Source organism: Salmo trutta, chromosome 35 (assembly GCF_901001165.1).
Source record: "Salmo trutta chromosome 35, fSalTru1.1, whole genome shotgun sequence".
Classification (NCBI taxonomy): Eukaryota; Metazoa; Chordata; class Actinopteri; order Salmoniformes; family Salmonidae; genus Salmo; species Salmo trutta.
In genome coordinates this window covers 7,621,264-7,647,917 of record NC_042991.1, presented here as the reverse complement: position 1 = coordinate 7,647,917, position 26,654 = coordinate 7,621,264, and the positions used below count along the sequence as shown (strand labels likewise).

At 43.4% G+C, this 26,654-nt stretch overlaps 2 protein-coding genes across 8 annotated transcripts in view; one reads left to right on the top strand and one right to left on the bottom strand.

Annotated features, from left to right (window-relative positions):
- Positions 1-2: 2 nt before the first annotated feature.
- Positions 3-4,950, bottom strand: fbxo16 (F-box protein 16). 3 transcript variants are annotated; one of them, XM_029733168.1, is made up of 9 exons: positions 4,636-4,950; positions 4,263-4,383; positions 4,152-4,187; positions 3,557-3,763; positions 2,792-3,282; positions 2,432-2,525; positions 1,710-1,956; positions 1,302-1,394; positions 3-281 (listed from the first exon to the last, which is right to left on the bottom strand). In XM_029733168.1, the coding sequence occupies exons 2-8, from the start codon at positions 4,347-4,349 to the stop codon at positions 1,327-1,329; spliced, it is 1,230 nt and encodes a 409-aa protein (XP_029589028.1). In that variant the 5' UTR covers positions 4,350-4,383; positions 4,636-4,950; the 3' UTR covers positions 3-281; positions 1,302-1,326. The 3 variants fall into 3 exon arrangements, with proteins under 3 accessions (XP_029589028.1, XP_029589030.1, XP_029589027.1); XM_029733170.1 differs by having other exon boundaries at positions 3-1,394; positions 2,792-3,045; positions 3,118-3,282; XM_029733167.1 differs by having other exon boundaries at positions 3-1,394.
- A 244-nt stretch (positions 4,951-5,194) lies between these two features.
- Positions 5,195-26,654, top strand: part of fzd3a (frizzled class receptor 3a) — a 31,847-nt gene continuing 10,387 nt past the window's right edge. The window contains exons 1-6 of one of the 5 annotated variants that reach the window (XM_029733163.1): positions 5,195-5,215; positions 6,317-6,917; positions 21,648-21,844; positions 22,132-22,594; positions 23,505-23,804; positions 24,195-24,446. In XM_029733163.1, the coding sequence (XP_029589023.1) occupies positions 6,624-6,917; positions 21,648-21,844; positions 22,132-22,594; positions 23,505-23,804; positions 24,195-24,446 (1,506 nt within the window). In that variant the 5' untranslated portion in view covers positions 5,195-5,215; positions 6,317-6,623. Of the gene's footprint in view, positions 5,216-5,354; positions 5,444-5,544; positions 5,606-6,316; positions 6,918-21,647; positions 21,845-22,131; positions 22,595-23,504; positions 23,805-24,194; positions 24,447-26,654 lie in introns of those variants that run through there. The other 4 variants (XM_029733164.1, XM_029733162.1, XM_029733165.1 and 1 more) reach the window with 4 other exon arrangements.

Sequence of the window (26,654 nt, the reverse complement as noted above, 5' to 3'; positions counted from 1 at the left end):
GGTTTGTTGTCATGAATATTTTATTGACATTTTCCGTACCAAACATCAAATCATATAGTCATGTCCATACATTGTGTATTCTTGTCATAATTCATCTTGGTGGAAGTGAACGTCAACACGATTTGATGTAAATCCATCTTCCCAGTACTGTTTGGTTGAACGGCTTCTCTTCTGATTGTCACTTCTCCTTCTTCCTCTGTATTGTAAACCAGTGCTTCTCAACTGGTTTTGCCTCCGGACCCAAATTGGTACCCGTTGTCGGTCGCAACCCAATATTAGCACTAAAAAAAGCCATGTGGAAAAATATATGTAAAGCTATATTGATAGTAAATGTAGCAATGTATATGACAAGGGCACAACATTCCCACATTTTCCATTGTCAATACTAATTTTACCCATGATTGAACGTTTTATGCTAACTGGTTTGAGGCCACAAAATTAACCAAATCTGCTATCGCATTGGTAATAGCTCTATATTGAAAATACTAATTGAAGAGCTTGTTTTCAGAGAGTACTTTTTTTTTTTTTTTTTATGAACATTTCTACACCCTTTACCTGGTTTAGTAGTTTAAGTGCAGACTGGAGTATTTTTCATCACCCCAAAACAATAATTTTATTTAATCAGACACCAGCGACCTATTTCAAACCTCTCGTGATCCAAATTTGAGTCACGACCAATGTTCCCTCTAAACTGCGCGCGCATTTCCTCCAGGACTGCTGCGCAGAAATGCCATGCCCCACAGAGATGCAAGAGATTGAACTTCACTGAGTTCGCCCAATTAGTTTGCAATATATAGATCAACGTTTTTTTCTGTGATCGAATCAACATATCAGCCCCTTTTCAATGCAACAAATCTAATTTTACAAGATTGAGTCTGATTTTGTTGTAGAGAATGTGCTTTTCAGATCTGAGCAATGGGGCGTTACTGCTTCCTACAAGAGCACAAACGTGTAGGCTACATTTCAACATGTCTTTGAAAAGCCAGTCAGTTAAAAAACTCGTCTTAATTAAAGGGGCAGAGTTGTATTTTGAGACAGGCTTGAATATGCAAATAAGCCAACGGGCAGAGGAGTAGCCTACATTGTCTAATTCTCTGTATGGTAATAATTAATTGTATTTTGTAAAGTGGTTTCTTGCATCATACAACCCAAGGCAATTTACAGTCCCCTATTTGGCCCATGGTCTAAAACTGTATGGGTACAGCCTTAGTGCTCAGTGCCCCCCAAAAATAGAGGGAACATTGGATCAGGCACTCCAGCTGAGAATCGCTGCTGTATTCTGTCTGTGCCACAGTACTAACGTGCTCCACAGGGTGGCGATATGGCTCACTCCTCGTCTGATCCACCGCTGGAAGCTTGTATCCTCCAAGGCTGTCCCACAAACAGTGGTGTTGCTGAAACCCCAAACCATGTAAGTCAATTATACATCATACATGATACAGAACATTCACGCTATGAAAGAAAGCATTAGCTGAGTAAGAATGTAATGTCATGTGTATCCTTGGACACAGAGACTTCCAGAAGTTTCCTTTATGATGGAGAGCTCATTCTGTTATAGTTCAACCAAGAATGTACATTTGAAAGGATTCGTAATCTATTGTCTTACTAGGCGTGGTCCTGTGTGTCCTCTGCGACGGACAGATTTAAGGAAAGTAGGTAAGAAGAAAAGGATGGAAGGGAGAGAGGAAGGAAGGAAAGATGTTTCTAACTTGGAGTACTCCTGTTTGTCCTCATTGATGCCCTCAGTCCTTCCTGACTGAGCCTGGGCACCGCTGACCTCACAGGACCAGGTCGTATCCCAGCGTTCCACTGGCTCGACCGCGACAGGCTCTTGGCTGTTGCCTTGGTGACAGGGTACTCTAGGCTCTGTGTGGCCCATTGGGGGCGGAACCGGTTCTGCCTCTGCTGTCCTCCTCCAGAACCCGAACCTGGAGTCAGGTCCAAGGACAGGAACATCTAAGAGGGAGAAGAACAGATGCAAACAATGTATATTTTGATGCATGCCTACATGTTATACTATCCGTATTGTCCCAATCTGTGTCTAAATTGCCAGATGGCACGATAAGTAAAGTCCTCTTATTATATTCTTTAACAATATATTTAGGTGTGTTTTATCTTTCATTTTGGTATTTCTGCTGATTAAAACGTCTGGTATTTCTGTAAACGGAAACACTTAGAATGTTCAATGACATTTTTCTCTCTCCTCCCCTGAAGCAGCAACAGCGTTTTTGTCCTCACTGACACACACACACACACACACACAGAGTCCCCTGGGTAGTGCATTTACATGAATTTCCATGTGAAGCCTGTTCAATATGCATTATGTATCTTGGTGTGTGTGTGTCTCTCCTGGGAATTCTAAGCATTCCCTTGGCTGTTATCCAAGATAGGGTCTTCAGACTGGTCATATTCTGATGAGAGGTGTGCTTACCAATGACTTTGCCTTGCGCAGTTTATAATTGGCTGTAGACAGCTCTTTCTTATTTCCATTGTCTGTGTTGAAGACCCCTCTGCACTTCACTTTTCTGGAAAACAGACCATTGTCACTGGAACACCAGGTCAAGTTACATGGGAATTCATAGGCTGATTTAACCTATGTCTGATTGTTCAATTCAATATTATACTATATTTATAGCCTCGGGGGCAATTAAGAATTTATTGTGCTTTCATTTGGGAATGAATGCATTGGTTTGGTAAATGCTTTGTATTTCAAGACTGATGTACTTTTCACTACACACACACACACACACACACATACACACTAACTACATACTAGAAGAAGTGGTCTTACGCTTGGTGGGTGTGCTCTATGGGGTCCAGGTTTTCCAGATAATTGAATCGCACGGTGTCAGTGGGGTGTCTGTCTGCACCCCTCCACGGGGGTAGCTGGGACCCTCCTGACCCCCTCGTGGTGCCGCCACCGCTCCTCTCTCGCTGGACGGGGCGTGCGGATCGCACCTCTCTGAGGAAGCTCTCTGATTGGTCAAACGACACACTGTTTATGGACGTCACCTCAGGGACAATGAACGCCTGCTGCGATGGAGTCTGAACACACATAGAAATGTGTCTGTTCCGTGCAGGTAGTTTTATACACTGCCCAGGCCTCCAGTCACTCACCTTAGGTTTGCCGATGTGGAGCTCCAGTACTGTCTCTATGTAGTGTCTCTTCCAGACCCCGTGTTCAAACGGTGTGGGGGCAAAGTTGATGCACCAGCCCAGTTTAAGACACTTGGGCATCCATTGCTGGTCCAACTCAACTATACCCTTCCAGTGCCAACTCACCTGCCAACACAGATACACAGGTACCGCTACAATGGGCCAGAACATGTCATACATGTGTTGTAATGTGGTGTCTAATAGCACATGTATGATGCTGAAATGACTGGGTGGACATAGCTAGGAACCTATTATTATAGAATGAGAGAGAGAGTTAGTGTCTCAATTTCTTTTTTAATAAAATAGCTACACAATCTTCAGTCACACAGGTTGTTTACTGTTTGATTTCTGCTACATATATGAACAAGACCAGAAACTCCTCCCTCCCTACTGTACCTACCTGTGCACACCTGCAAAGGCTCCTGGGGTCGAGGAAAGAGAAGACATAGAGAGAGAGAACTCTGGGCAGGACAGAGGTGAAGTCTAGGTTCTCCTCTGGAACCCTCTTGGTCAGGTTCTGACGGAGGAAACGCAGCTGGCCCACTGAACACCGCGAGAAAAAGTCCTGTAGAACCGCCTTCCTCTGGCCATCGCTCCACTTGTCAAACTAACAGGGATGGCATCAGTTGATCTTTAGTGATGTATACTGTAATGTATTTTGAATTTAATTAGGCAAGTCAGTTAAGAACAAATTCTTATTTACATTAAGTGGGTTAACTGCCTTGTTTAGGGGCAGAATGACAGATTTTTATCTTGTTAGCTTGGGGATTTGATCCAGCAACCTTTTGGTTACTGGCCCAACGCTCTAACCACTAGGCTACCTGCTGCCCCCAAACAAGCACATTCTTCAGATGGGGGTAAATAAAGTAGAATTGAAAAGCTGTAAAAGGATTGTTTATGTGGGTCTGGTTGCATTGCTGTATGTCAGAACCTATTCTCCATGGTTCATATTTTATCAATTTATAACCTTCCCATTTTTTAGAGGTCCCACTTACCCATTTTCCCAGCAGGTTTCTCCGCTCTTCAAACACCTAAAGAAGAGAGATATTTAATCTAAGTAGAAGATGACAGCACTGGATTATTCTAAAGATTAGAGTGACCTTTACATTGTTATTGGACAGCTGATGGTTAAGAGGTGTCCAGGCACTCATTTTGGTCTGCATCTTGGCAGAGGTCCTCGGTGCAAAGGACATCTTTCAGCTGCTACAAGTCAGCAATAAGTCAGATCTGTGTGGAGGGAGAAGAAGACTGCATCACCTGGTAGATACATTGAAGTGAATCGCCATTGGTTAGGGCTATCGCGTGTGTATTTTTGTTGTTGTTGCGTTATTCACTCATTAAATCAGAGTAGCCCAAGTAGTCCTAGTCAGTCAATGAACAGTCACATAAAACCTACATAAGATACCTGTACTATTACTATCTCTGCTATCTCTATATTACAGATGTGGATGGTCCACTAGACTAGTGGAATAGTCCTACCATCAATCTCCTCCGGCCTCTGATGCATGAGGCGAGCATAGCTTTCATCCCAATCCCGAATCCTCAGTGTTATGTATTCATATCTTGTCCATGGGATTACCAGTGCGTGTCACTTTGTTCTTGAAGCGTTCGTACAGTTTACCTGTTTCCATAGTAATGGGTGTACTGTGGGGTGCACCTCCCCCTCTCCTTCTCCACCCAACCCTGTCACCGTCGCCGCTTTGCGTTGTCAAGAGCAACGACATGAGCGACGCAAACACCGCTTGACACACAAGGGTGGCGCTGTTGCCACCGAAAAGCAATCCACACACACAAGGTGCGGCATGCGTGTGGTTTCAATGGATACAATGTCAACGTTCACACACGCAGAGCATGTTGCACACATGATACGGATTTTGTCTAGTCTGCAACAAACGTTGCCATTCAAGGAGTTTGATGACTTCATAGCCCATATTCTCCACATTTTTCTCACGTCTTTTCCATTTTGTATTTTATTCCTTGTAGATATAGGCCTTCAGTGCACACACACGTGTGTGAAGCTCATTCCAACAAATCATTTTGTCATTTCAAAACTGAAAAGGTAAGCGTTTGAGTTCAGTTGGCTGCGCGCCTGTGTGTAATGCGCGCTCTCGCTCTTCGAGGGCATCGGTTGTAAACCTGCTGGGAGAGGAGGAGGGAGAGAGGAGGGAGAGAGGGAGCAGGAGGAGGGAGAGAGGGAGCGGGAGAGGAGTGGGCTATTCACTCATTGTTACGGCCTCGAGGAGCGGCGAAGACCCCCTACACGTGAATTATCTTACCCGACAGAAAGGTAAAATCGGATTATTTGATTATATATTTCTGGCACTCCCCTGGATATTTTCTGTTACAGAATTGCGGACACACGTATTGGCAACACGGCTGGATCGTAGTAACGTTAAACCATCGGGCTACGCCTGGAGAGATTCAGTTTAGGTAGACTAGTCTACGTACGGTCAGTATCAGTTGTGATGAAGTTGCCCAACCGTCATCTTTTGTTCTGCTTCATAAAATGTTTATTTGTCGGATAAAATGTGTTTATCCGTTAGGCGCTGTCGGAGGAGTGACCAGCTGTCTTTGACATATGTATATACTACTATAGTTTCATGTCATCACCGTTGTGTCTATTTACCGGTAGTTTTGTAACATGGTTCTAAGCATGTAATGCGCGACAATCCTGCCGAAGACGCCAGGAAAATGCTATTACGCACAAAGTCATTTGCCTACAGTGCAAGCCGCTACCAGTATATTCAATTGTGACATGTCACATATTGTTTGAAATGTTTCGGGTTGTTTTACGTGTCATATTTGAAAGTGCATGATCTGTTAGTGGTGAAGGATGCTGTGGAAAATAGGTTCTGGGGATTAATTCTCTTGCGACAGGGTGTGTGCGTATTTATAGAGACAATATATAATGCAAATTGCTATAACGTTACTATTATGGTGCCGTTAAGCTACTAAAGAAATATAATTGGTGCACTAATTCACTTATTCAATATCCACCCACATACCAGATTCTAATCCCCATGAAAAGATTAGAATGCATCATTTCTCATAATGTGCCTCTTAAAATATTGTGTTAAGATGCATCATTAATTGTAGTCGGATTTGCAATTGTTTACATTTTGTAAACATTTATTATCTCCCCTCTCTATTCTCCCCCCAGATCCCTTGACATCTACACTTATTGCAGGGATTCACTCTCTGATCCTAATCATTGTTCATATTCTGTGTATAAACGCAGCGACGTGGTGAGAAGTGGTCCAACACCCAACGCCAGGACTCATGCTCAGGTGATGGAGCTCCTATGACTCAAGAGGGAGATGGAAACAGCCAGCCTCAGCCATGGCGTCCATCTTGGATTATACCCACGCACACAGGCTGTCACTCTCTGAGACCAGGACCAGTCTCTCACCTGACTGTCAATTACCTGTACCACGCGTGAGCTCTCTCTCTTGCGCCAACCTTTGTGAATGAGGGTGATCATTCGGCCTGTCCCTGTGCCCAGCCTAGGTCCCTCCTTACCCCTGTCCCTGTCCCTGCCCGCGGGGACCATGAGGCTCCTCTGGGTGCTGTGTGTGTCCATGCTGATGGCTCCAGCAGTGGTGGTAGAAGCCATCCCCATGGAGTCTGCTGCTGGGAGCCACAGCATGTTCACCTGTGAGCCTATCACCCTGCGCATGTGTCAGGGGCTGCCCTATAACTCCACCTTCATGCCCAATCTCCTCAACCACTACGACCAGCAGACCGCCGCGCTCGCCATGGAGGTAAACACTGACTCACTATTTTTCATGTCTCGCTCTCTCTCTCTCTTGCTCTCTCTCTCTTTCGCTCATTTCCAGGCTGTATCACATCCGGCCGTGATTGGGAGTCCCATAGGGCGGCGCACAATTGGCCCAGCGTTGTCCGGGTTTGGCCGGGTTCGGCCCTCACTGTAAATACGAATTTGTTCTTAACTGACTTGCCCAGTTAAATAAAGGTTAACAAAATATATATAATGTGTCTGGATGAAGAGACACATACTGTACTGTTTTACTGTACTGTCCTTATCCGTGCCAGACTCTATGGTCTGTCTGCCTCATGGACATCGTAACAGTAGCAGACAGTGCTACCATGGATAACTGCATAACCGGTAATGTTGATAATATCAAAGTGGTAGCCTACTTTTAGTCGGCTCCTCTGGCCCAGGGGACTGAGAATATATTACAAAAACATAATGTGATAAATTAACTTTCAACATTTCTTTTGGGGCCATTTTTAAAACCATCAATTATTAAATGACTCTGTGAAGTGAATTGTGTGGTGGTCTAATCTGCTGCAGCAACCTGCTGTTTCTGTTGTGACAGCAACTAGAGACGATTCCAAGTCATTTCTGCTTTAAAGACTAGAAAAACCCATTTTATGTAACAGGCTTTGCTTAGTGGGCTTAACATTTGGCTAGGATCTTGATCCACTCTGCTGAAGTGAATTTTACAGTCCTGTTCATTATACAATGTTTGATTCCAGCCGCTGCCGGATTAAGCTGCCTGTACAGTGCATTATTTACCAATGTTGATTGTTCTAATTCCTGGTATCTATGGAGCTGTAACACACACGCTTACATGCACAAAACCACACACTCACACGTACAATGCATTCGGAAAGTGTTCAGACCCCTTCCCTTGTTCCACATTTTGTTACGTCACAGCCTCATTCTAAAATGGATTTAAAAAAACAAAATCTTCGTCAATTTACACACAATACCCCATAATGACAAACTGAAAACAATTTTTTTTCAAATAAAAAAACAGAAATACCTTATTTACGTAAGTATTCAGACCCTTTGCTATGAGACTCAAAATTGAGCTCAGGTGCATCCTGTTTCCATTGATCATCCTTGAGATGTTTCTACAACTTGATTGGAGTCCACCTGTGGTAAATTCAATTGATTGGACATGATTTGGAAAGGCACACACCTGTCTATATAAGGTCCCACAGTTGACAGTGCATGTCAGTGCAAAAACCAGGCCATGAGGTCAAAGGAATTGTCCGTAGACAGGATTGTGCACAGATCTGGAGAAGGGTACACATTTTTTTCTTCAGCATTGAAGGTCAAGAACACAGTGGCCTCCATCATTCTTAAATGGAAGAAGTTTGGAACCACCAAGACTCCTCCTAGAGCTGGCTGCCCGGACAAACTGAGCAATCCGGGGAGAAGGGCCTTGGTCAGAGAGGTGAGCAAGAACCCGATAGTCACTCTGACAGAGTTCCAGAGTTCCTCTGTGGAGATAGGAGAACCTTCCAGAAGGACAACCATCTCTGCAGCACTCCGCCAACCAGGCCTTTATGGTAGAGTGGCCAGATGGAAGCCACACTCCTCAGTAAAAGGCACATGAAAGCACGGTTGGAGTTTTCCAAAAGGCACCTAAAGACTCTCAGACCATGAGAAACAAGATTCTCTGGTCTGATGAAACCAATGAGCGATTAAAAAAAAAATTCTATTTTAGAATAAGGCTGTAACGTAACAAAATGTGGAAAATGTGAAGTGGTCTGAATACTTTCCTAATGCACTGTACGCACACACAGAGCTGGCGGCTATAATGCATGAACGTGTCCTTGCCTTTGACTGTTGAGTGATCCTCTTTACAAGCTTGATTGTTGGCATTTGAACTCAATCAGAGAGCAGCTGCATTGCCTCGTTAGGTTAATCTAGTGGCATGGATATCTATCTATGTAGATTCATCTATCCAGTACTTAGCGGGTTGCTTCCTTGCCTTTCCATCCCCCCCATGTAGCCATCTGATCCATCCACCCAATGCTCCATGCCACCCAATCCCACTCTCCACCACTACCCACCTCTCTCTGCCCTGCCCTGCCTGCTCAGAGGGGCGATGGAGGGGATGAAACTGAATGCTGAGCCCTGTCCGCTCACTTGTTCCTATTCTACTAGTAGTGGACTGAGATGGAGGAGGCAGAGAGAGCGGGAGAGAGAAGAAGAGTCAGAGAGAGAGGAGTAGAGGGAGGGGGAGAGAGCGAGCGAGGGATATGTGGGAGTTATGTAAGTAACCTCTGCTCTGAATGTGCCCTGGCCTCGGGAGATAGAGGCACTACATCCCATCTGCACTAAGTGAACCCAGCTTATCCCTTTTAAATATCCCATCACATTCCCGCGCCATTCCCTGTAGCATTCCCAAAGCATTCCTGAGATCCCGACCTCAGTCGAAGGGGTTTAGTCAGTTGCGGTTCATAACCCAAAGTAGTCATCATTATTTGGCTGTAAAATGACTAGCATAAATACACAAAAACTACCCAGTTAGCAGTGTTAGCTCGACGTACTACTATATTATAAACCAGGTATCTTCACTGTTATTTTTTTGCCCAGGTTTTTTTTACACTTGTTTAGTTTGAATGTGCACTCGACTAAGGCTTTTGGTTAGAGACAACAGTTCAGTTTGATTAGACATGCTTTCACCAGCATGTCTCTGTTAGCGCATTCAAAAGCTAGTTTGATGTTTGGAAAACACATGAATGCCAAAAGATGAGAAAGACTGCGGCTCCAAAACGCCTCTCTATCTCTATGTCCATGTTGTCTCTTTATACTGGCCTTGGCATGGCCGACCGGTCCATGGGAGAATACCAGAGCCTTTAAGAAGAGAAAAAGCCAAATGAGGATTGACAGTTGATTTGAAAGGGAATTAGGTCCACCCAATAGCCATGATAATGATGATGAATGGCTTGTAGCGTGGAGAAATTGTGACTTGGACGAGAACCAATGGCTTCCTTTCATCCCTGTCTGGAGAGAAACCCCTCAAAAGTGGTGTGCCTTTTAAAAATTTTCATGTCTTTTCCCTCTAAGTGAGGTTGGGGCTGGGAAATTTGTAGCATAACTGGCTAGCCCTTGACTCTAGAGTAAAAAAAAAAGGCTCAGTATCTACATCCCCTCCAAACCCCAACCCTCATTTAATCATCCTCCAGTATAGTGTTTTTCAGTTTGGTTTCGGTTTTTTGGCTCTGTGGTAGCTGACCATTTGGTACACAAATTACACCTCTCAAAATAAGCTCCCAGTCAGTCAGTCAGTCAGTCGTTGGGGATTGTTGTGGCTGTGACTGACCTCAGTATAACCCCACTGCTGAAGTGGGACAGCAGCCTGTAGACTGGGAACCTGCTATTTCCGTGCCATCCGCTGTGCTTGCTAAGAGAGGGAGCTTCGGTGGTACATCTGTATGGAGTGGTATTAGTGCCACCAGAAATTTCATATGAATTTACTCATTTCAGATTCAATTTCTGATGGGACTAGTATCACTCCATAGATCTGACTGGCATGGGTAGAAAGAGAAAGGAGATAGCTAGATAAATACACTATATATAGAAAAGTATGTGGACACCCCTTCAAATTAGTGGATTCAGCTATTTCAGCCACGCCTGTTGTTGACAGGTGTATAAAATCGAGCACACAGCCATGCAATCTCCATAGACAAACATTGCCAGTAGAACGGCCTTACTGAAGAGCTCAGTGTCTTTCAATATGGCACCGTCATAGGATGCCACCTTTCCAACAAGTCAGTTCATCAAATTTATGCCCTGCTAGAGCTGTAAGTTCTGTTATTGTGAAGTGGAAACGTCTAGGAGCAACAACGGCTCAGCCGTGAAGTGGTAGGTCACACAAGCTCACAAAAAGGGATCGCAGAGTGCTGAAGCGCATAGAGCGTAAAAAACGTATATTCTCGGTTGCAACACTCACTATCGCATTCCAAACTGCCTCTGGAAGCAGCGTCAGCACAAGAACTGTTCGTCGGGGGCTTCATGAAATGGGTTTCCATGGCCAAGCAGCTGCACACAAGCCTAAGATCAACTTTTGCAATGCCAAGCATCTGCTGGAGAGGTGTAAAGCTCGCTGCCATTGCACTCTTGGAGCAGTGGAAACACGTTCTCTGGAGTGATGAATCACGCTTCACCATCTGGCAGTCCGATGGATGAATCGGGCTGCCAGATGGGTTGGGCGGATGCCGGGAGAACGCTACCTGCCCCAATGCATAGTGCCAACTGTAAAGTTTGGTGGAGGAGGAATAATGGTCTGGGGCTGTTTTTCAGGGTTCAGGCTAGGCCCCATAGCTCCAGTGAATGGAAATCTCAAAGCTACAGCATACAATGACATTCTAGGCGATTCTGTGTTTCCAACATTGTGGCAACAGTTTGGGAAGGCCCTTTCTTGTTTCAGCATGACAATGCCCCCGTGCACAAAACGAGGTCTTGCCTTTTACCAATAGATTATTGAATCTATTGGTACGGTACGGCTGACTAAATGTAATATTTATGAAACAATAATGAACAAATAATAGTTGAATTATTATAATGAATTCTTCCCCCGTTTTATGTCTTTTGTCAGTGTTTGACATACATTTGTAACCTCTACAGATAAGGTTTATGGTTGTATATAAAACAGATACTCCATCCGTCCGCTGTGAATTCATATAAAAGGCTGACTGTGTTCTCTGATGACCATCAGTCAGACGTGCACAGTATGCAGATAACATATGGCTAGTAGCTAGTGAGGGATGTACGATACATGTTATGGTCTGATAAATCCAGCTCACTCTGACCCAAACCCACAATAGACCTCTGTTTTATTTAATGTCAAACATGCTGTTTATAAGCTCCGGACTGAATGGAATCTCTCTTTCTCTCTCTCTCTCTCTCTCTCTCTCTCTCTCTCTCTCTCTCTCTCTCTCTCTCTCTCTCTCCCTCTTTGTCTTTGTCTTTGTCTTTCTCTCTTTCTCCCCCTCTCTCGCTCAACAACAACTGGTGTGTGTGGTTAATAAACAGTAATGTGAATAACACGGCCGGCTAGCTGAAGGAGGAGGTGGCCCATCCTTCTCTCCCTTTCTCTCCTCTGCCATATCTCAGTCTTTTGTCCTTCGCTCCCTCCCCTTCCCCCATGCGAGGTACACTGCACGGTTGCCTGGGGAACGGGTCCCAATTGTGTCGTTAACAAAGGAGCGAGCTTTCTGTGGCTCTCAGGAGGTGGTCCCCCGCTCGCCGCCCTCTGACCCCTGCTGAACACACCACACGGCCCCATCCTCAAACGAGTCCCTCCGTCCGTTGATGCATCAGCCGTTGCCATGGCAGTCAGGGTAGAAATGCTGAGAATTGAGCAGAGAGGGGGGAAAGGAAGGAAGGAAGGAAGGAGCAGAGAGGGGAAGAGGAGAAAGCGGGAGTGGATTGATGGAGGGATAGATGGGAATGGAAGATAAAATCCAGTAAATTGTGAGACTTCTTCCAGATATGTAATAGTAGTATGTCACTCAGATCAGTTGTCTGTGTAGATGTAGTACATTGTTGATTGATCTGTCATTAATTATCTTATCAGTGATTTAATTTGAGTCAAAAATAAGCTTTACCGGACTGGTCTTGAAATAGATATATAAAAATAAGAAAAATATCACACACACACAATCCTCAAAGTAGCAATTTGTTTTTTAATTGATGTATTTTTGAGGGCAGCCTTTTCCAGATGACTTCATCTAATTTGACCACTTTTTTGGAGATCCAAAATCTCTTAACTACCCCCATAAATACATAATCACATTACAGCGAGTTGAAATTGCATTATCATACTTATCCTCAGGGCTAGAAGACAGCATTTGACAGAATTGTATGTATTACACGCTTGAGCCACTTACATAGTAACAGTGGAGTGAGGGGGCTTTGGGGCAAAAGCAGACCAATCTCTGGGCGCGCGCACACACACACACACACACACACACACACACACACACACACACACAGCCAACCTCTGGCAGACACACAGCAGCTGTTTCTAATGTGACTAAGTTACCATAATTCACTGTTCTGTTCCAGAGCACACAAGACAAGACGTCTTACATTTGTTTGGGCTGCCATGTGGATAAAGATAGACACACACACACACACACTAGGGTTGAATGGCGGAACCGGTTACCGGGATTTACCGCCAAAAACCACTCCCTTTTCCCGGGATCAATACGGCTAGAAACCAGTAAATTATAATCAATTATTTATATGAACAGCATGGCGTGAAATGGAACTGTTAAATGATATGCGATGTCTAAATCTGGCTTCTCTGCGGCCTCTACATGATGAATCATCAATGCTCAGGGTTGGGACAGACAGCCCATCTCAGCATGAAGCGCAGCTCACAATGCATGTAGACCTATCATCTCATCTTGGTAACTTTTATTCTTGTAACAGGTAGGCCTGCATTTGCTGCAGCATAGTCTATGCTACAGTAATATAAAGACTGAATGTGCGTCTAATTTACCCATCGCCATCTGGCTTTTGGGGGTCACCTGTAAAAATAATAGTTTTTATATTGCAGCTGCAGAGTTTTAACTCGAATATCGTTGCTTTAAATCAGTGTGCACACTCTCTCACAGTCTTTCTCTCTCTCCATCAACTCCATTCAAATTGCATCCACAATAGATCATCCTGTTCTAGATTGATATATAGCCCTATATACAGATGTTGTAGCCTACCTCCTTCAGGTAATACATTCAATGCAGTATTAGCCTTATATTAAGCTAATTAATGATAGGTTATGCATAATAAGCTTCTAACTTATAGCCTCTGTCTCTTGCGCAATACGCACGCACCTGTGCTCCGCTGGCCTCTCTCCTTAAAGAAACGCTCCTTAGCTCTTGGAGTCCCATGCAAGAAAAGCTAGACCAAATTTTTGTTAGCGTTTCTTCTACCAGTAGACTATTCGAAGAGGGACGAAAGCTCTTTGTTTGCTGAATGTTAAATACAGCAGCCCAATAGAACTCACCGGTAGTTTGAAAGAAGAGCGAACGCTCAATGGCGGTAGGCTACAGAAGTTATTTATTCAGACCCATAACCCTTCGATCTTCACGAAGAGAAGTGAAAGCCTTCTGCATCTAATTCTAGTCCTATATTATTGAAGGATGTCATTCAATTTCTGAAGATAAGGACAACAAAACGTATTTCATTTAACTGTTCGAAGCGAGGAATGAATGACGCAACAATGGAGAGAGAAAGAGGAGGTAGGCTAATAACATTAGGGGAAATATTCTGAAAGTTATATATGCGCCAGCCTACTAATTATAAAATCGTCCCTATTATATTTCAAAATTAAAGTCAAATGTGCTAGCCTATACTTGTAACTTTGTAGGCCGCATGTGCTGCACCAGAATCGCATGTTCTCTCCCTGGTTTATCGTGGTTTGAACGCATTATTCCAGTCTACATAATACAGTATAATACAACACAGTACAGTAATACAGTTCACACTCAGAAATATTAGCCTACTGGAGCTAGTTTCATTTATTTACCCAAGAGAGCATATAGCTAGCTACATCTATGGGCTTTTCTGTTTTTCTGTTGTGCAAAATGTGCAGTAGCCTATATCATATATGTATTGGATAACGGCACAATCATTTGGGCTAGGGCTCATAAAATGTATTTAATGTAGGGCTCATAAAATGTATTTAATGTAGAGCTTATAAAATGTATTTAATGTAGGGCTTATAAAATGTATTTAATGTAGAGCTTATAAAATGTATTTAATGTAGGGCTCATAAAATGTATTTAATGTAGAGCTTATAAAATGTATTTAATGTAGGGCTCATAAAATGTATTTATTGTAGGGCTCATAAAATGTATTTAATGTAGGGCTTATAAAATGTATTTAATGTAGAGCTTATAAAATGTATTTAATGTAGGGCTCAAAAAATGTATTTAATGTAGGGCTTATAAAATGTATTTAATGTAGAGCTTATAAAATGTATTTAATGTAGGGCTTATAAAACGTATTTAATGTAGGGCTTATAAAATGTATTTAATGTAGAGCTTATAAAATGTATTTAATGTAGGGCTCATAAAATGTATTTAATGTAGGGCTAATACAATGTATTTAATGTAGAGCTTATAAAATGTATTTCATGTAGGGCTCATAAAATGTATTTAATGTAGGGCTTATAAAATGTATTTAATGTAGAGCTTATAAAATGTATTTAATGTAGGGCTCATAAAATGTATTTAATGTAGGGCTTAAAAAATGTCTTTAATGTAGGGCTTATAAAATGTCTTTAATGTAGGGCTTATAAAATGTCTTTAATGTAGAGCTTATAAAATGTATTTAATGTATGGCTCATAAAATGTATTTAACGTAGAGCTTATAAAATGTCTTTAATGTAGAGCTTATAAAATGTATTTAATGTAGGGCTCATAAAATGTATTTAATGTAGGGCTCATAAAATGTATTTAATGTAGGGCTTATAAAATGTATTTAATGTAGGGCTCATAAAATGTATTTAATGTAGGGCTCATAAAATGTATTTAATGTAGGGCTTATAAAATGTATTTAATGTAGAGCTTATAAAATGTCTTTAATGTAGAGCTTATAAAATGTATTTAATGTAGAGCTTATAAAATGTATTTAATGTAGGGCTCATAAAATGTATTTAATGTAGGGCTCATAAAATGTATTTAATGTAGGGCTTATAAAATGTATTTAATGTAGGGCTTATAAAATGTATTTAATGTAGAGCTTATAAAATGTCTTTAATGTAGAGCTTATAAAATGTCTTTAATGTAGAGCTTATAAAATATATTTAATGTAGGGCTCATAAAATGTATTTAATGTAGGGCTCATAAAATGAATTTAATGTAGGGCTCATAAAATGTATTTAATGTAGGGCTCATAAAATGTATTTAATGTAGGGCTTAAAAAATGTCTTTAATGTAGGGCTTAAAAAATGTATTTAATGTAGGGCTCATAAAATGTATTTAATGTAGGGCTTATAAAATGTATTTAATGTAGAGCTTATAAAATGTCTTTAATGTAGGGCTCATAAAATGTATTTAATGTAGAGCTTATAAAATGTCTTTAATGTAGGGCTCATAAAATGTATTTAATGTAGGGCTCATAAAATGTATTTAATGTAGGGCTTAAAAAATGTCTTTAATCTAGGGTTCATAAAATGTATTTAATGTAGGGCTTATAAAATGTCTTTAATGTAGGGCTTATAAAATGTCTTTAATATAGGGCTTATAAAATGTCTTTAATGTAGGGCTCATAAAATGTATTTAATGTAGGGCTTATAAAATGTCTTTAATGTAGGGCTCATAAAATGTATTTAATGTAGAGCTTATAAAATGTCTTTAATGTAGGGCTCATAAAATGTATTTAATGTAGGGCTCATAAAATGTATTTAATATATGGTTCATCAGGCTCAGGCAGCATCAGACTTTAATTTTGTTTTATCAAAGTTCTAATCAAATCCAGACACAAACCTATTTATATGAATTATAATGCTTTTGAACGACACGTCCGGTTTTGGCGGGAAATACCGGGCTACCCGGGAGAAACGTGATTTATTCTCGGGATGGAACATCTGTAAAATACCGGGAAAATATTCAGCCCTAACACGCACGCACACACACACACACGCACACATGCTGTACCATACATTCATCTCGTACTAGAGCACACATCTGCCTTGGAAGTGTGGAGGCAGAGAGCAGAAGAAAGGGAAACCCCAGATGCTTATCCACTTGAAGTTAAATCATCCCTGTCCTGTCTGTGTGTGTAATACACCATGTAATGCACCACGACAGGGCTCTGATGAGGTAATGCATGTCACCGGACTGGAGGCTGGCGAAGGCTAGGGAAGGGTGCCACCCTGTTTGATTCTATACAGATCAGATCAACGTGGATGTGTTTGCCTGCTTGTTTGATCTCAAAGATTTGATTAGGAAGATGGTGCCAGGTGTGTCATAAGATCTTGGTTTAATGAAAAGGAATGCTCGAGGGTTGGGGTAACAGACATTTACAGATTGGTTGCTATGAAGGAAGTTCTTCCCCATAGAGACACACTCTATTTAATTCTGTTTTTCTTCCCATCTTACCATCGCCTCAAGCGAGACTGTTTTGGGCCTTGCATCTGCAGACGGTCCATTTATTCAGAACTGATTGCTTTGACTGGTTGATTGATCTGTTTTTGACAGGTGTGGAAGTGAAGCAATCTACTAAAATACACATAAACAAGAAAAAGGCTTGTACAGATGCAGTAGTAAGTCATCAAACACAGTAAAACCTACACAAAATAAAAAATAATTTCCCTGGTGATGATGAGGACGCGTGGCATTTGCTCTGCCGTGCTGCCCTGTACATCTATAGACTCAAATACTGTATGTGTGGATATCTATTTTTATTTTACTGCATTCAATATTTTGTCCAGAGGATGTCAGTCATCTCAGACGTCTGTCTGGGCCCTGTTTTCCAACAGTCACTGAACTGTCTAATAAAACCGCACATCAACGTCACCTCTTTCATGTTATGGTCAATTGAAAATCTGAAGGCAGAAATATTGTGTTTGATATGTACAAAGCATTTCCAAAAGCTGTCTGGATGTGATGTAGGTTCTTTGTGTGGGAATCGGCAAGCCTAACAGCCGTCCTAATCCCTTTAAATACAGGCAGGCGTCTGGGAGACAGCCCAGACTGAACACTGGTGTCAGAAGTGGAATTCTGTCTACATTTCTACATTAGAATTACGATGAATGAATGGTGTAATATGTAGGCTAAGCCATGGTGATGATGGATGAAAAGGTAGACGCGCCTCCTGTCCTTGTCATAGGAAGTGTGTGTGTGTGTGTGTGTGTGTGGTATTGAATATAATAGGGCTGCTGTGTATTCCTCTTCCTTGGAGACTGAATATAGGTTACGTTAATATACATTATGTAACTTTTTGGGGGACCCGACCAAATTCACGTAGAAATGTTAGTTATACATCTGTCATTCATTCTATGTGCGCTATTTCTATACTTCCCATTTTTTAAAGTTTTGTTTGTGTCTTTTACTTTCAGTTTTGAACTTCAAAATTCAAAAAGGCACTCGCACATCTGAGCAATCTTTTGTTGCAGGTGCATGGCAACAGTTGAAACAGGATGAAGGAAAAAGGAAACCGCACACTGCTCTTGATAGTATCACTGATCTTTAATAAGCTTTACGTATCGGCCTCACGGCCTTCGTCAGAGCTTTTGTGAATTTCTTAAAATTAGCACCCTAGCAGTACATTTTAATGACCTAAAGCATGACATTTCTACCTTTAGATTTTGTGGCATAGAGAAAGTTAAGATATCAGACAGGGGAGGTGATATTAATAATACTCTAAGAGAATGTTTTTTGGGATTTTCACCCTCCAGACATTATTTCCTAAAGGACTTAATGATGAAATGCCTGTGTATGTTATGTTGTGAATTTGAACATGAATTATGCCCTTAAGATTACTCTGATGTTTTTCGTACGATGTACCCAATGATTCATGAAAACTTGCTCGGTAGGTCTATGTCCTCATTGTGGTTTTACAGATGTGTTTAATATGTCTTATTTACACACTTTATTCGAATATTTATGAAATGCATATTGTTATATTTGGTAGCATTATTTGTTTTTCCTTCGCCTCCACCACTTTCGATGCGTGGAACGGATGTGGGTGGGGTTAGGTCTACATAAGGGTGCTAATTTTAAGAAATTCACAAAAGCTCTGACGAAGGCCGTGAGGCCGATACGTAAAGCTTATTAAAGATCAGTGATACTATCAAGAGCAGTGTGCGATTTCCTTTTTCCTTTATCACTTTCAGTTTTGTACACCAGCTTCAAACAGCTGAAAATACAATATTTTTGGTTATGGAAAAGATATTTCACAGCGGTTTAGATGGTACAACGATTCTCTACACGATGACTGCTTGTTTTGTTACATAAACTGGAATTAGGCGCACTATTATAATTTTAGCAACCAGGAAATGGTAGAGTGATTTCTACATAGTGCACCTTTTAATATAGGTTAAAGGTGCACTATGCAGAAATCGCTCCACCATTTAATGGTTGCTAAAATTTGAATAGTTTGCCCAATTTCAGTTTATGTGACAAAACAAGCAATGTGTGGTGTAGAGAATCATTGTACCATCTAAACCGCTGTGAAATATATTTTCAATAACCCAAAATATTATATTTTCAGCTGTTTGAAGCTGGTGTACAAACCGAAAGTAAAAGAAGCAAAACAGAAACTTAAGAATGGGAAGCATAGAAATATTTCACATATAACAGATCTACTGCTTCTTAGACTTCTTAGATCTTTAAATCACCTTAGAATGACAGATCTATAACTCACCTTTCTATGTGAATTTGGTCAGGTCGCCTAAAAAGTTACATATTGCAGCTTTAAGTTAATGTAGGTCAAATTAATATAGGTTAAGTAAATACAGGTTACGCTAATATAGGTTGTTTCATCACGAAACGTCCCATTGACCCGTTATTTAATAATCCGATTTCTCATAACCCAACACGACACGGCAGTCTCTTATACACTCCTTGTAATTATACATTACATGACCAAAAGTATGTGGACACCTGCTCGTCGAACATCTCATTCCAGTATCAAGGCATTAATATGGAGTTGGTCTCCCCTTTGCTGTTATAACAGCCTCCACTCTTCTGGGAAGGCTTTCCACCAGATGTTGGAACATTGCTGCGGGGACTTGCTTCCATTCGGCCTCAAGAGCATTCGTGAGGTCGGGCGATTTACGCCTGGCTCGCAGTCAGTGTTCCAATTCATCCCAAAGCTTTTCGATGGGGATGAGGTCAGGGCTCTGTGCAGGCCAGTCAAGTTCTTCCACACCGATCTCAACAAACCATTTCTCTACAGACCTTGTTTTGTGCATGGGGGCATTGTCTAAACTGTTGCCACAAAGTTGGAAGCGCAGAATCGTCTAGAATGTAATTGTATGCTGTAGCGTTAAAATTTCCCTTCACTGGACTTAAGGGGCCTAGCCCAAACCATGAAAAACAGCCCCAGACTATTCCTCCTCCACAAAACTTTATAGTTGGCACAATGCAATGGGGCAGGGAGTGTTCTACTGGCATCCGCCAAACCCGGGTTCGTCCATCAAACGTCCAGATGGGGCAGAGTGATTCATTACTCCAGAGAACGCGTTTCCATTGCTCCAGAGTCCAATGGCAGTGAGCTTTACACCACTCCAGCCGACGCTTGGTATTGCGCATGATGAGCTTAGGTTGCTCGGCCATGGAAACCCATTTCATGAAGCTCCCGACGAACAGTTCTTGTGCTGACGTTGCTTCCAGAGGCAGTTTCGAACTCGGTAGTGAGTGTTGCGACCAAGTACAGACAATTTTTACGAGCTACGGGCTTCAGCGGTCCCATTCTGTGAGCTTGTGTGGCCTACCACTTCACGGCTGAGCCGTTGTTGCTTCTAGATGTTTCCACTTCACAATAACAGCACTTCCAGTTGACCGGGGCACCTCTAGCAGGGCAGAAATTTTACAAACTGACTTGTTGGAAAGGTAGCATCCTATGATGGTGCAACGTTGAAAGACACTGAGGTCTTCGGTAAGGCCATTCTACTGCCAATGTTTGTCTAAGGAGATTGCATGGCTGTGTGCTTGATTTTATACACCTGTCAGCAACAGGTGTGGCTCAAATAGCCGAATCCACTCATTTGAAGGGGTGTCCACATACTTTTGTATATATAGTGTATATTTAATACATATCCACTGAAGAAAAACCCTGTTCTGTTCCACTATTACTCCCTATTAATGAAATTCCGTTTAGCTCATCTTCCCATTTTGTCTGCTTGGGTCCCTGTCTTGTCCCCCTCCCCCCCTCCCCCTCTCCCTGTCACAGTCACAAAGGCTGGCCCCAGCAGGAGCAGGATGCGTCTAGCTTGGCCCTGGGTGGGGCTAGGGGCCGGTGGGGACCCTTTCTTCACTCCCCCTGGGGATTTGCATACTAAAGCCTTGCTTCACAGCTGCTAGCTAACTACCGTTCTCTCCCTGAATGCATATTGGCAGAGAGGTGTGTGTGTGTGTGTGTGTGTGTGTGTGTGTGTGTGTGTGTGTGTGTGTGTGTGTGTGTGTGTGTGTGTGTGTGTGTGTGTGTGTAACAGCGTTGCCCTCCCCCAAACACAAAGGACTCTCCAGAGCCCCTGCCTGTGCCGGGTATCTGATGAACAGGGGGGGGGGGGGGGGGCGGGGGGGGTTGGGTTACCAAGCCTGTCCTACTCCTCCTCTCTCCCGCCCTCCCTCCTTCTCCTCCCTCTGTCTTATTGTGCCAGGTTGGGGTGGAGAAAGGGGGAGGAGGATTACGAGGATAGGGGACGGAGTTGTGTTTTTTGAGTCAGCTCCAAACCGTGTCAGACAAGATGATACTGTCTGTCTGTGCTCTCATTTTGGCTTCACATCAATAATGCCCTGCTTTAGAAAACCGTTCTGTTGTCTGTGTGTGTGTGTCTCTTTAATGCTGAGGGGTTACAGGTTCTGTGGTAGATGCACAGTGTGCTTGACATACGGTGTGTGCGAGCGACTCTGTGTGTATGATTGCATATGACATTAGACGTATGATGTGTGTGAACAACAGACACACTCCATAACCCCCCCCCCTCCCTCATACTCAGCTGTGACTATACACCTCCTGACAGTCTTGTGTTTTCCGCTCCCCTCCACAGCCCTTCCACCCCATGGTGAACCTGCAGTGTTCGTCAGAACTCAGGATGTTCCTGTGTGCCCTCTACACTCCGGTGTGTACAGAGTACGGACGCATGACACTGCCCTGCCGACGGCTGTGCCTGAGAGCCATGGGAGACTGTTACAAACTCATGGACATGTTCGGCGTCAAATGGCCAGAAGAGATGGATTGTAACAGGTTAGTAGTCTACTGTACTGTAGGGTACACTTCTACACACATGGGGCACATATATATTTTTTTGGTATCATTCCTTTTACCATTAATTGATCAGGAAATACCTGGTCATTCTGTACCACAACATCAATAAGAATGACATAATGGTAATTACACAATGGTAACACGTGATTTCCTAGCAAATACAAGGTCAAAACTGTGGAAACCGTATTGTAAAATACTACCTTTGTGTCTTTCTGTAGTTTAAATATAATGTGTCTAACAGAAGCTGTTTCCTCTCCGTCCCCCAGGTTCCCAGACTGTGATGAGCCGTACCCCCGTCCTGTAGACCTGCTGTCCAGGTCAGACTCCACAGAGTCGCCCATCTCCGTCCAGCGCGACTATGGCTTCTGGTGCCCCCGCGAGCTCAAGATCGACCCCGACCTGGGCTACACCTTCCTGGGTGTGAGGGACTGCTCGCCCCCCTGCCCCAACATGTACTTCCAACGGGACGAGCTGGTCTTCGCCCGTTACTTCATCGGCGTGGTGTCTATCGTATGTCTCTCTGCAACCCTCTTCACCTTCCTCACCTTCCTCATCGACGTGTCCAGGTTCCGCTACCCGGAGCGGCCAATCATCTTCTACGCCGTGTGTTACATGATGGTGTCCCTGGTCTTCTTCCTGGGCTTCCTATTGGAAGACCGGGTGGCGTGCAACGCGGCAAGCCCTGGGCGCTTCCGGGCGTCCACCGTCACCCAGGGCTCCCATAACAAGGTGACCCATCGGCGGCGTAGTGATTGATTGATAACTGATTGTTTAATTAACTAATTGATTGTTTGATTTACCATTTTCTCTGTGACATTTTTTTTGGTACCCTAACCCTATAACCCATATTCAATGTTCTTGGATTTTCAATGTCTTCAGTCTTTTTTAAACCTTGTTCTCTTCTCCTTCTCTCCTCTCCCCTCCTCCCCTCCTCTCCTTCTCTCCTCTCCCCTCCTCCCCTCCTCTCCTTCTCTCCTCTCCTCTCCTTCTCTCCTCTCCCCTCCTCCCCTCCTCTCCTTCTCTCCTCTCCTCTCCTTCTCTCCTCTCCCCTCCTCCCCTCCTCTCCTTCTCTCCTCTCCCCTCCTCCCCTCCTCTCCTTCTCTCCCCTCCTCTCCTTCTCTCCTCTCCCCTCCTCCCCTCCTCTCCTTCTCTCCCCTCCTCTCCTTCTCTCCTCTCCCCTCCTCCCCTCCTCTCCTTCTCTCCCCTCCTCTCCTTCTCTCCTCTCCCCTCCTCCCCTCCTCTCCTTCTCTCCTCTCCCCTTCTCCCCTTCTCCCCTTCTCTCCTTCTCTCCTCTCCCCTCCTCCCCTCCTCTCCTTCTCTCCTCTCCCCTCCTCCCCTCCTCTCCTTCTCTCCTCTCCCCTCCTCCCCTCCTCTCCTTCTCTCCCCTCCTCTCCTTCTCTCCTCTCCCCTCCTCCCCTCCTCTCCTTCACTCCTCTCCCCTCCTCCCCTTCTCTCCTTCTCTCCTCTCCCCTCCTCTCCTTCTCTCCTCTCCCCTCCTCCCCTCCTCTCCTTCTCTCCTCTCCCCTCCTCCCCTCCTCTCCTTCTCTCCTCTCCCCTCCTCCCCTCCTCTCCTTCTGTCTTCTCCCCTCCTCCCCTCCTCTCCTTCTCTCCTCTCCCCTCCTCCCCTCCTCTCCTCCAGGTGTGCACTCTGCTTTTCATGGTGCTCTACTTCTTCACCATGGCTGGCAGTGTGTGGTGGGTCATCCTCACCATCACCTGGTTCCTGGCTGCCGTGCCTAAGTGGGGCAGCGAGGCCATCGAGAAGAAGGCCTTGCTCTTCCATGCCTGTGCCTGGGGCCTGCCCGGCTGTCTGACTGTCACTCTGCTGGCCATGAACAAGATCGAAGGGGATAGTGTTAGCGGGGTGTGTTTTGTGGGGCTGTATGACCGCACAGCGCTGAGATGGTTCCTGCTGGTTCCGCTGGGCCTGGATGTACTGGTGAGAGGGCTGGAATGAGTCACAGTGGGATAATGTGTGTGTAACAAATGGCAGCCTATTCCCTATATAGGGAATAGGGTGACATTTGGGATGCACCCAAAGTGATTCAGTAAAGTCTTTGTAGGATGTCCTTTGTGGGTATGTGTGCGCAAAGTTTACGTGTGCACATGCACAAAGTTCAGTAAACGTGTTGACACTGTTTGTGCCTTTTCCTTCGATTATACCACTGTCATACACATCTCAAAAGTCATAAGAAAGTGGATCTGAATGGAACTGAAGGAAATTATTGAAATTGTTAGCTACCCAACCAATATACCATGTTTACTTCCTGGTCTTCTTATGACATCATCTTTTGTCTAATCCTTCCATATCAACTCTGTCTGATTCCAGGTGGGGGTGGCGTTGCTGCTAGTGGGCATCCTGGCGTTGAACCGCGTGCGTATGGAGATCCCTCTGGAGAAGGAGAACCAAGACAAGCTGGTGAAGTTTATGATCCGTATCGGGGTGTTCTCTGTGCTCTACCTGGTCCCTCTGCTGACGGTCATAGCCTGCTACCTGTATGAGAACAGCTATAGGACTGTCTGGGAGACTACCTGGGTACAGGAACGCTGCAGAGAGTACCACATCCCCTGTCCATACCAGGTGAGATCCATACTCTAACCAGTACACCACATCCCCTGTCCATACCAGGTGAGATCCATACTCTAACCAGTACACCACATCCCCTGTCCATACCAGGTGAGATCCATACTCTAACCAGTACACCACATCCCCTGTCCATACCAGGTGAGATCCATACTCTAACCAGTACACCATATACCCTGTCCATACCAGGTGAGATCCATACTCTAACCAGTACACCACATCCCCTGTCCATACCCGGTGAGATCCATACTCTAACCAGTACACCATATACCCTGTCTATACCAGGTGAGATCCATACTCTAACCAGTACACCATATACCCTGTCCATACCAGGTGAGATCCATACTCTAACCAGTACAGCACATCCCCTGTCCATACCAGGTGAGATCCATACTCTAACCAGTACACCATATACCCTGTCTATACCAGGTGAGATCCATACTCTAACCAGTACAGCACATCCCCTGTCCATACCAGGTGAGATCCATACTCTAACCAGTACACCACATCCCCTGTCCATACCAGGTGAGATCCATACTCTAACCAGTACACCATATACCCTGTCTATACCAGGTGAGATCCATACTCTAACCAGTACACCATATACCCTGTCCATACCAGGTGAGATCCATACTCTAACCAGTACAGCACATCCCCTGTCCATACCCGGTGAGATCCATACTCTAACCAGTACATCATATACCCTGTCTATACCAGGTGAGATCCATACTCTAACCAGTACACCATATACCCTGTCTATACCAGGTGAGATCCATACTCTAACCAGTACAGCACATCCCCTGTCCATACCAGGTGAGATCCATACTCTAACCAGTACACCACATCCCCTGTCCATACCAGGTCAGTTTAGGGCTGCTGCGGTGACCGTATTACCGCCAAACTGGCAGTCATGAGTCATGACCGCAGTAAAATTCTATGTGACCGTTGAATCATGGTATTCTCCTCTTATGCACTCAGGACATGCATTGGTAGTACCCTAAGGACCATTGGATCACTAATGGCCTGGTACTCCGGGCTCAAACACTTATCATCAAAACAGTATCATGCTTTTAAAACTCTGTGATGATCACACTGTGATGATCAATTTGAAGAAAGAAGTTCAACAGCAGGTTGAAACTGAGTTTAAAACATGGCTGTTGTGGATGTTGTTTCCAAGTCAAACACAATGAAATGGACAACGCTTTCTAAGAGGATGATTGATTCAAAACATCCATATGCATACAGTGCCTTCGGAAAGTATTCAGACCCCTTGACTTTTTCCACATTTAAATAAAAACGAATAAAAATAAATCCTCCTCCATATACACACAATACCCCATATTGACAAAGCGAAAACAGGGTTTCAGAAATTTTTGCAAATGTATACAAAATCAAAAAAACAGAAATACCTTATTTACATACAGTACCAGTCAAAAGTTCGGACACACATACTCAATCCAGGGTTTTTCTTTATTTTTAAGATTGTATATATTGTAGAATAATAGTGAAGACATCAAAACTGTGAAATAACACATATGGAATCATGTAGTAGAAAACAAAAGTGTTAAACAAATCCAAATATATTTTATATTTGAGATTCTTCAAAGTAGCCACCCTTTGCCTTGATGACAGCTTTGCACACTTGGCATTCTCTCAACCAGCTTCATGAGGTAGTCACCTGGAATTTCAATTAACAGATATATATTTTTTAATACATTTTCAAACATTTCTAAAAAACATTTTTTTCTTTGTCATTGTGGAGTATTGTGTGTAGTTTGGTGAGGGAAAAAACGATTTAATCTATTTTAGAATAAGGCTGTAACGTAACAACATTTGGAAATACTCTAGGGGTCTGAATACTTTCGAATGCACAGTATTAGAGTTTATGCATAGGCTTTTGAGGCCAAGCCCGATAAAAACCTTGAATCAAAATTATGAGTGTGCTGTTATACAATACATAGCCTACCACATATTATGCATGGCAGAAAAACATAAAACAAAACTGATTTAAGATGTCTTTGGCACATAATTGGTCTAGCCTATACTCCAAAATTAGTAATTTTGTGGACTTTATTATTATGCATACTGGATGGACTGGATTACCTTATGCTACGCTCCAAAATGTCTATCCACGAGTCTGGGAGAGAAAGTATAGCCCTAGGAGATGCTGTTGGTTCATTGATTGTGCAGGGCGGCTTACAGTTA

What these genes read in the sequence shown, in the direction of transcription:
- fbxo16 (XM_029733167.1), bottom strand. Translation starts at nt 4,349, where the DNA reads ATGTCCTTTGCACCGAGGACCTCTGCCAAGATGCAGACCAAAATGAGT. An exon ending in GAAACCTGCTGGGAAAATGG is followed by an intron (nt 3,764 to 4,151) that starts GTAAGTGGGACC and finishes CATCCCTGTTAG; the next exon opens with TTTGACAAGTGGAGCGATGG. An exon ending in GACAAACAGGAGTACTCCAA is followed by an intron (nt 1,395 to 1,709) that starts GTTAGAAACATC and finishes TTGGGGTTTCAG; the next exon opens with CAACACCACTGTTTGTGGGA.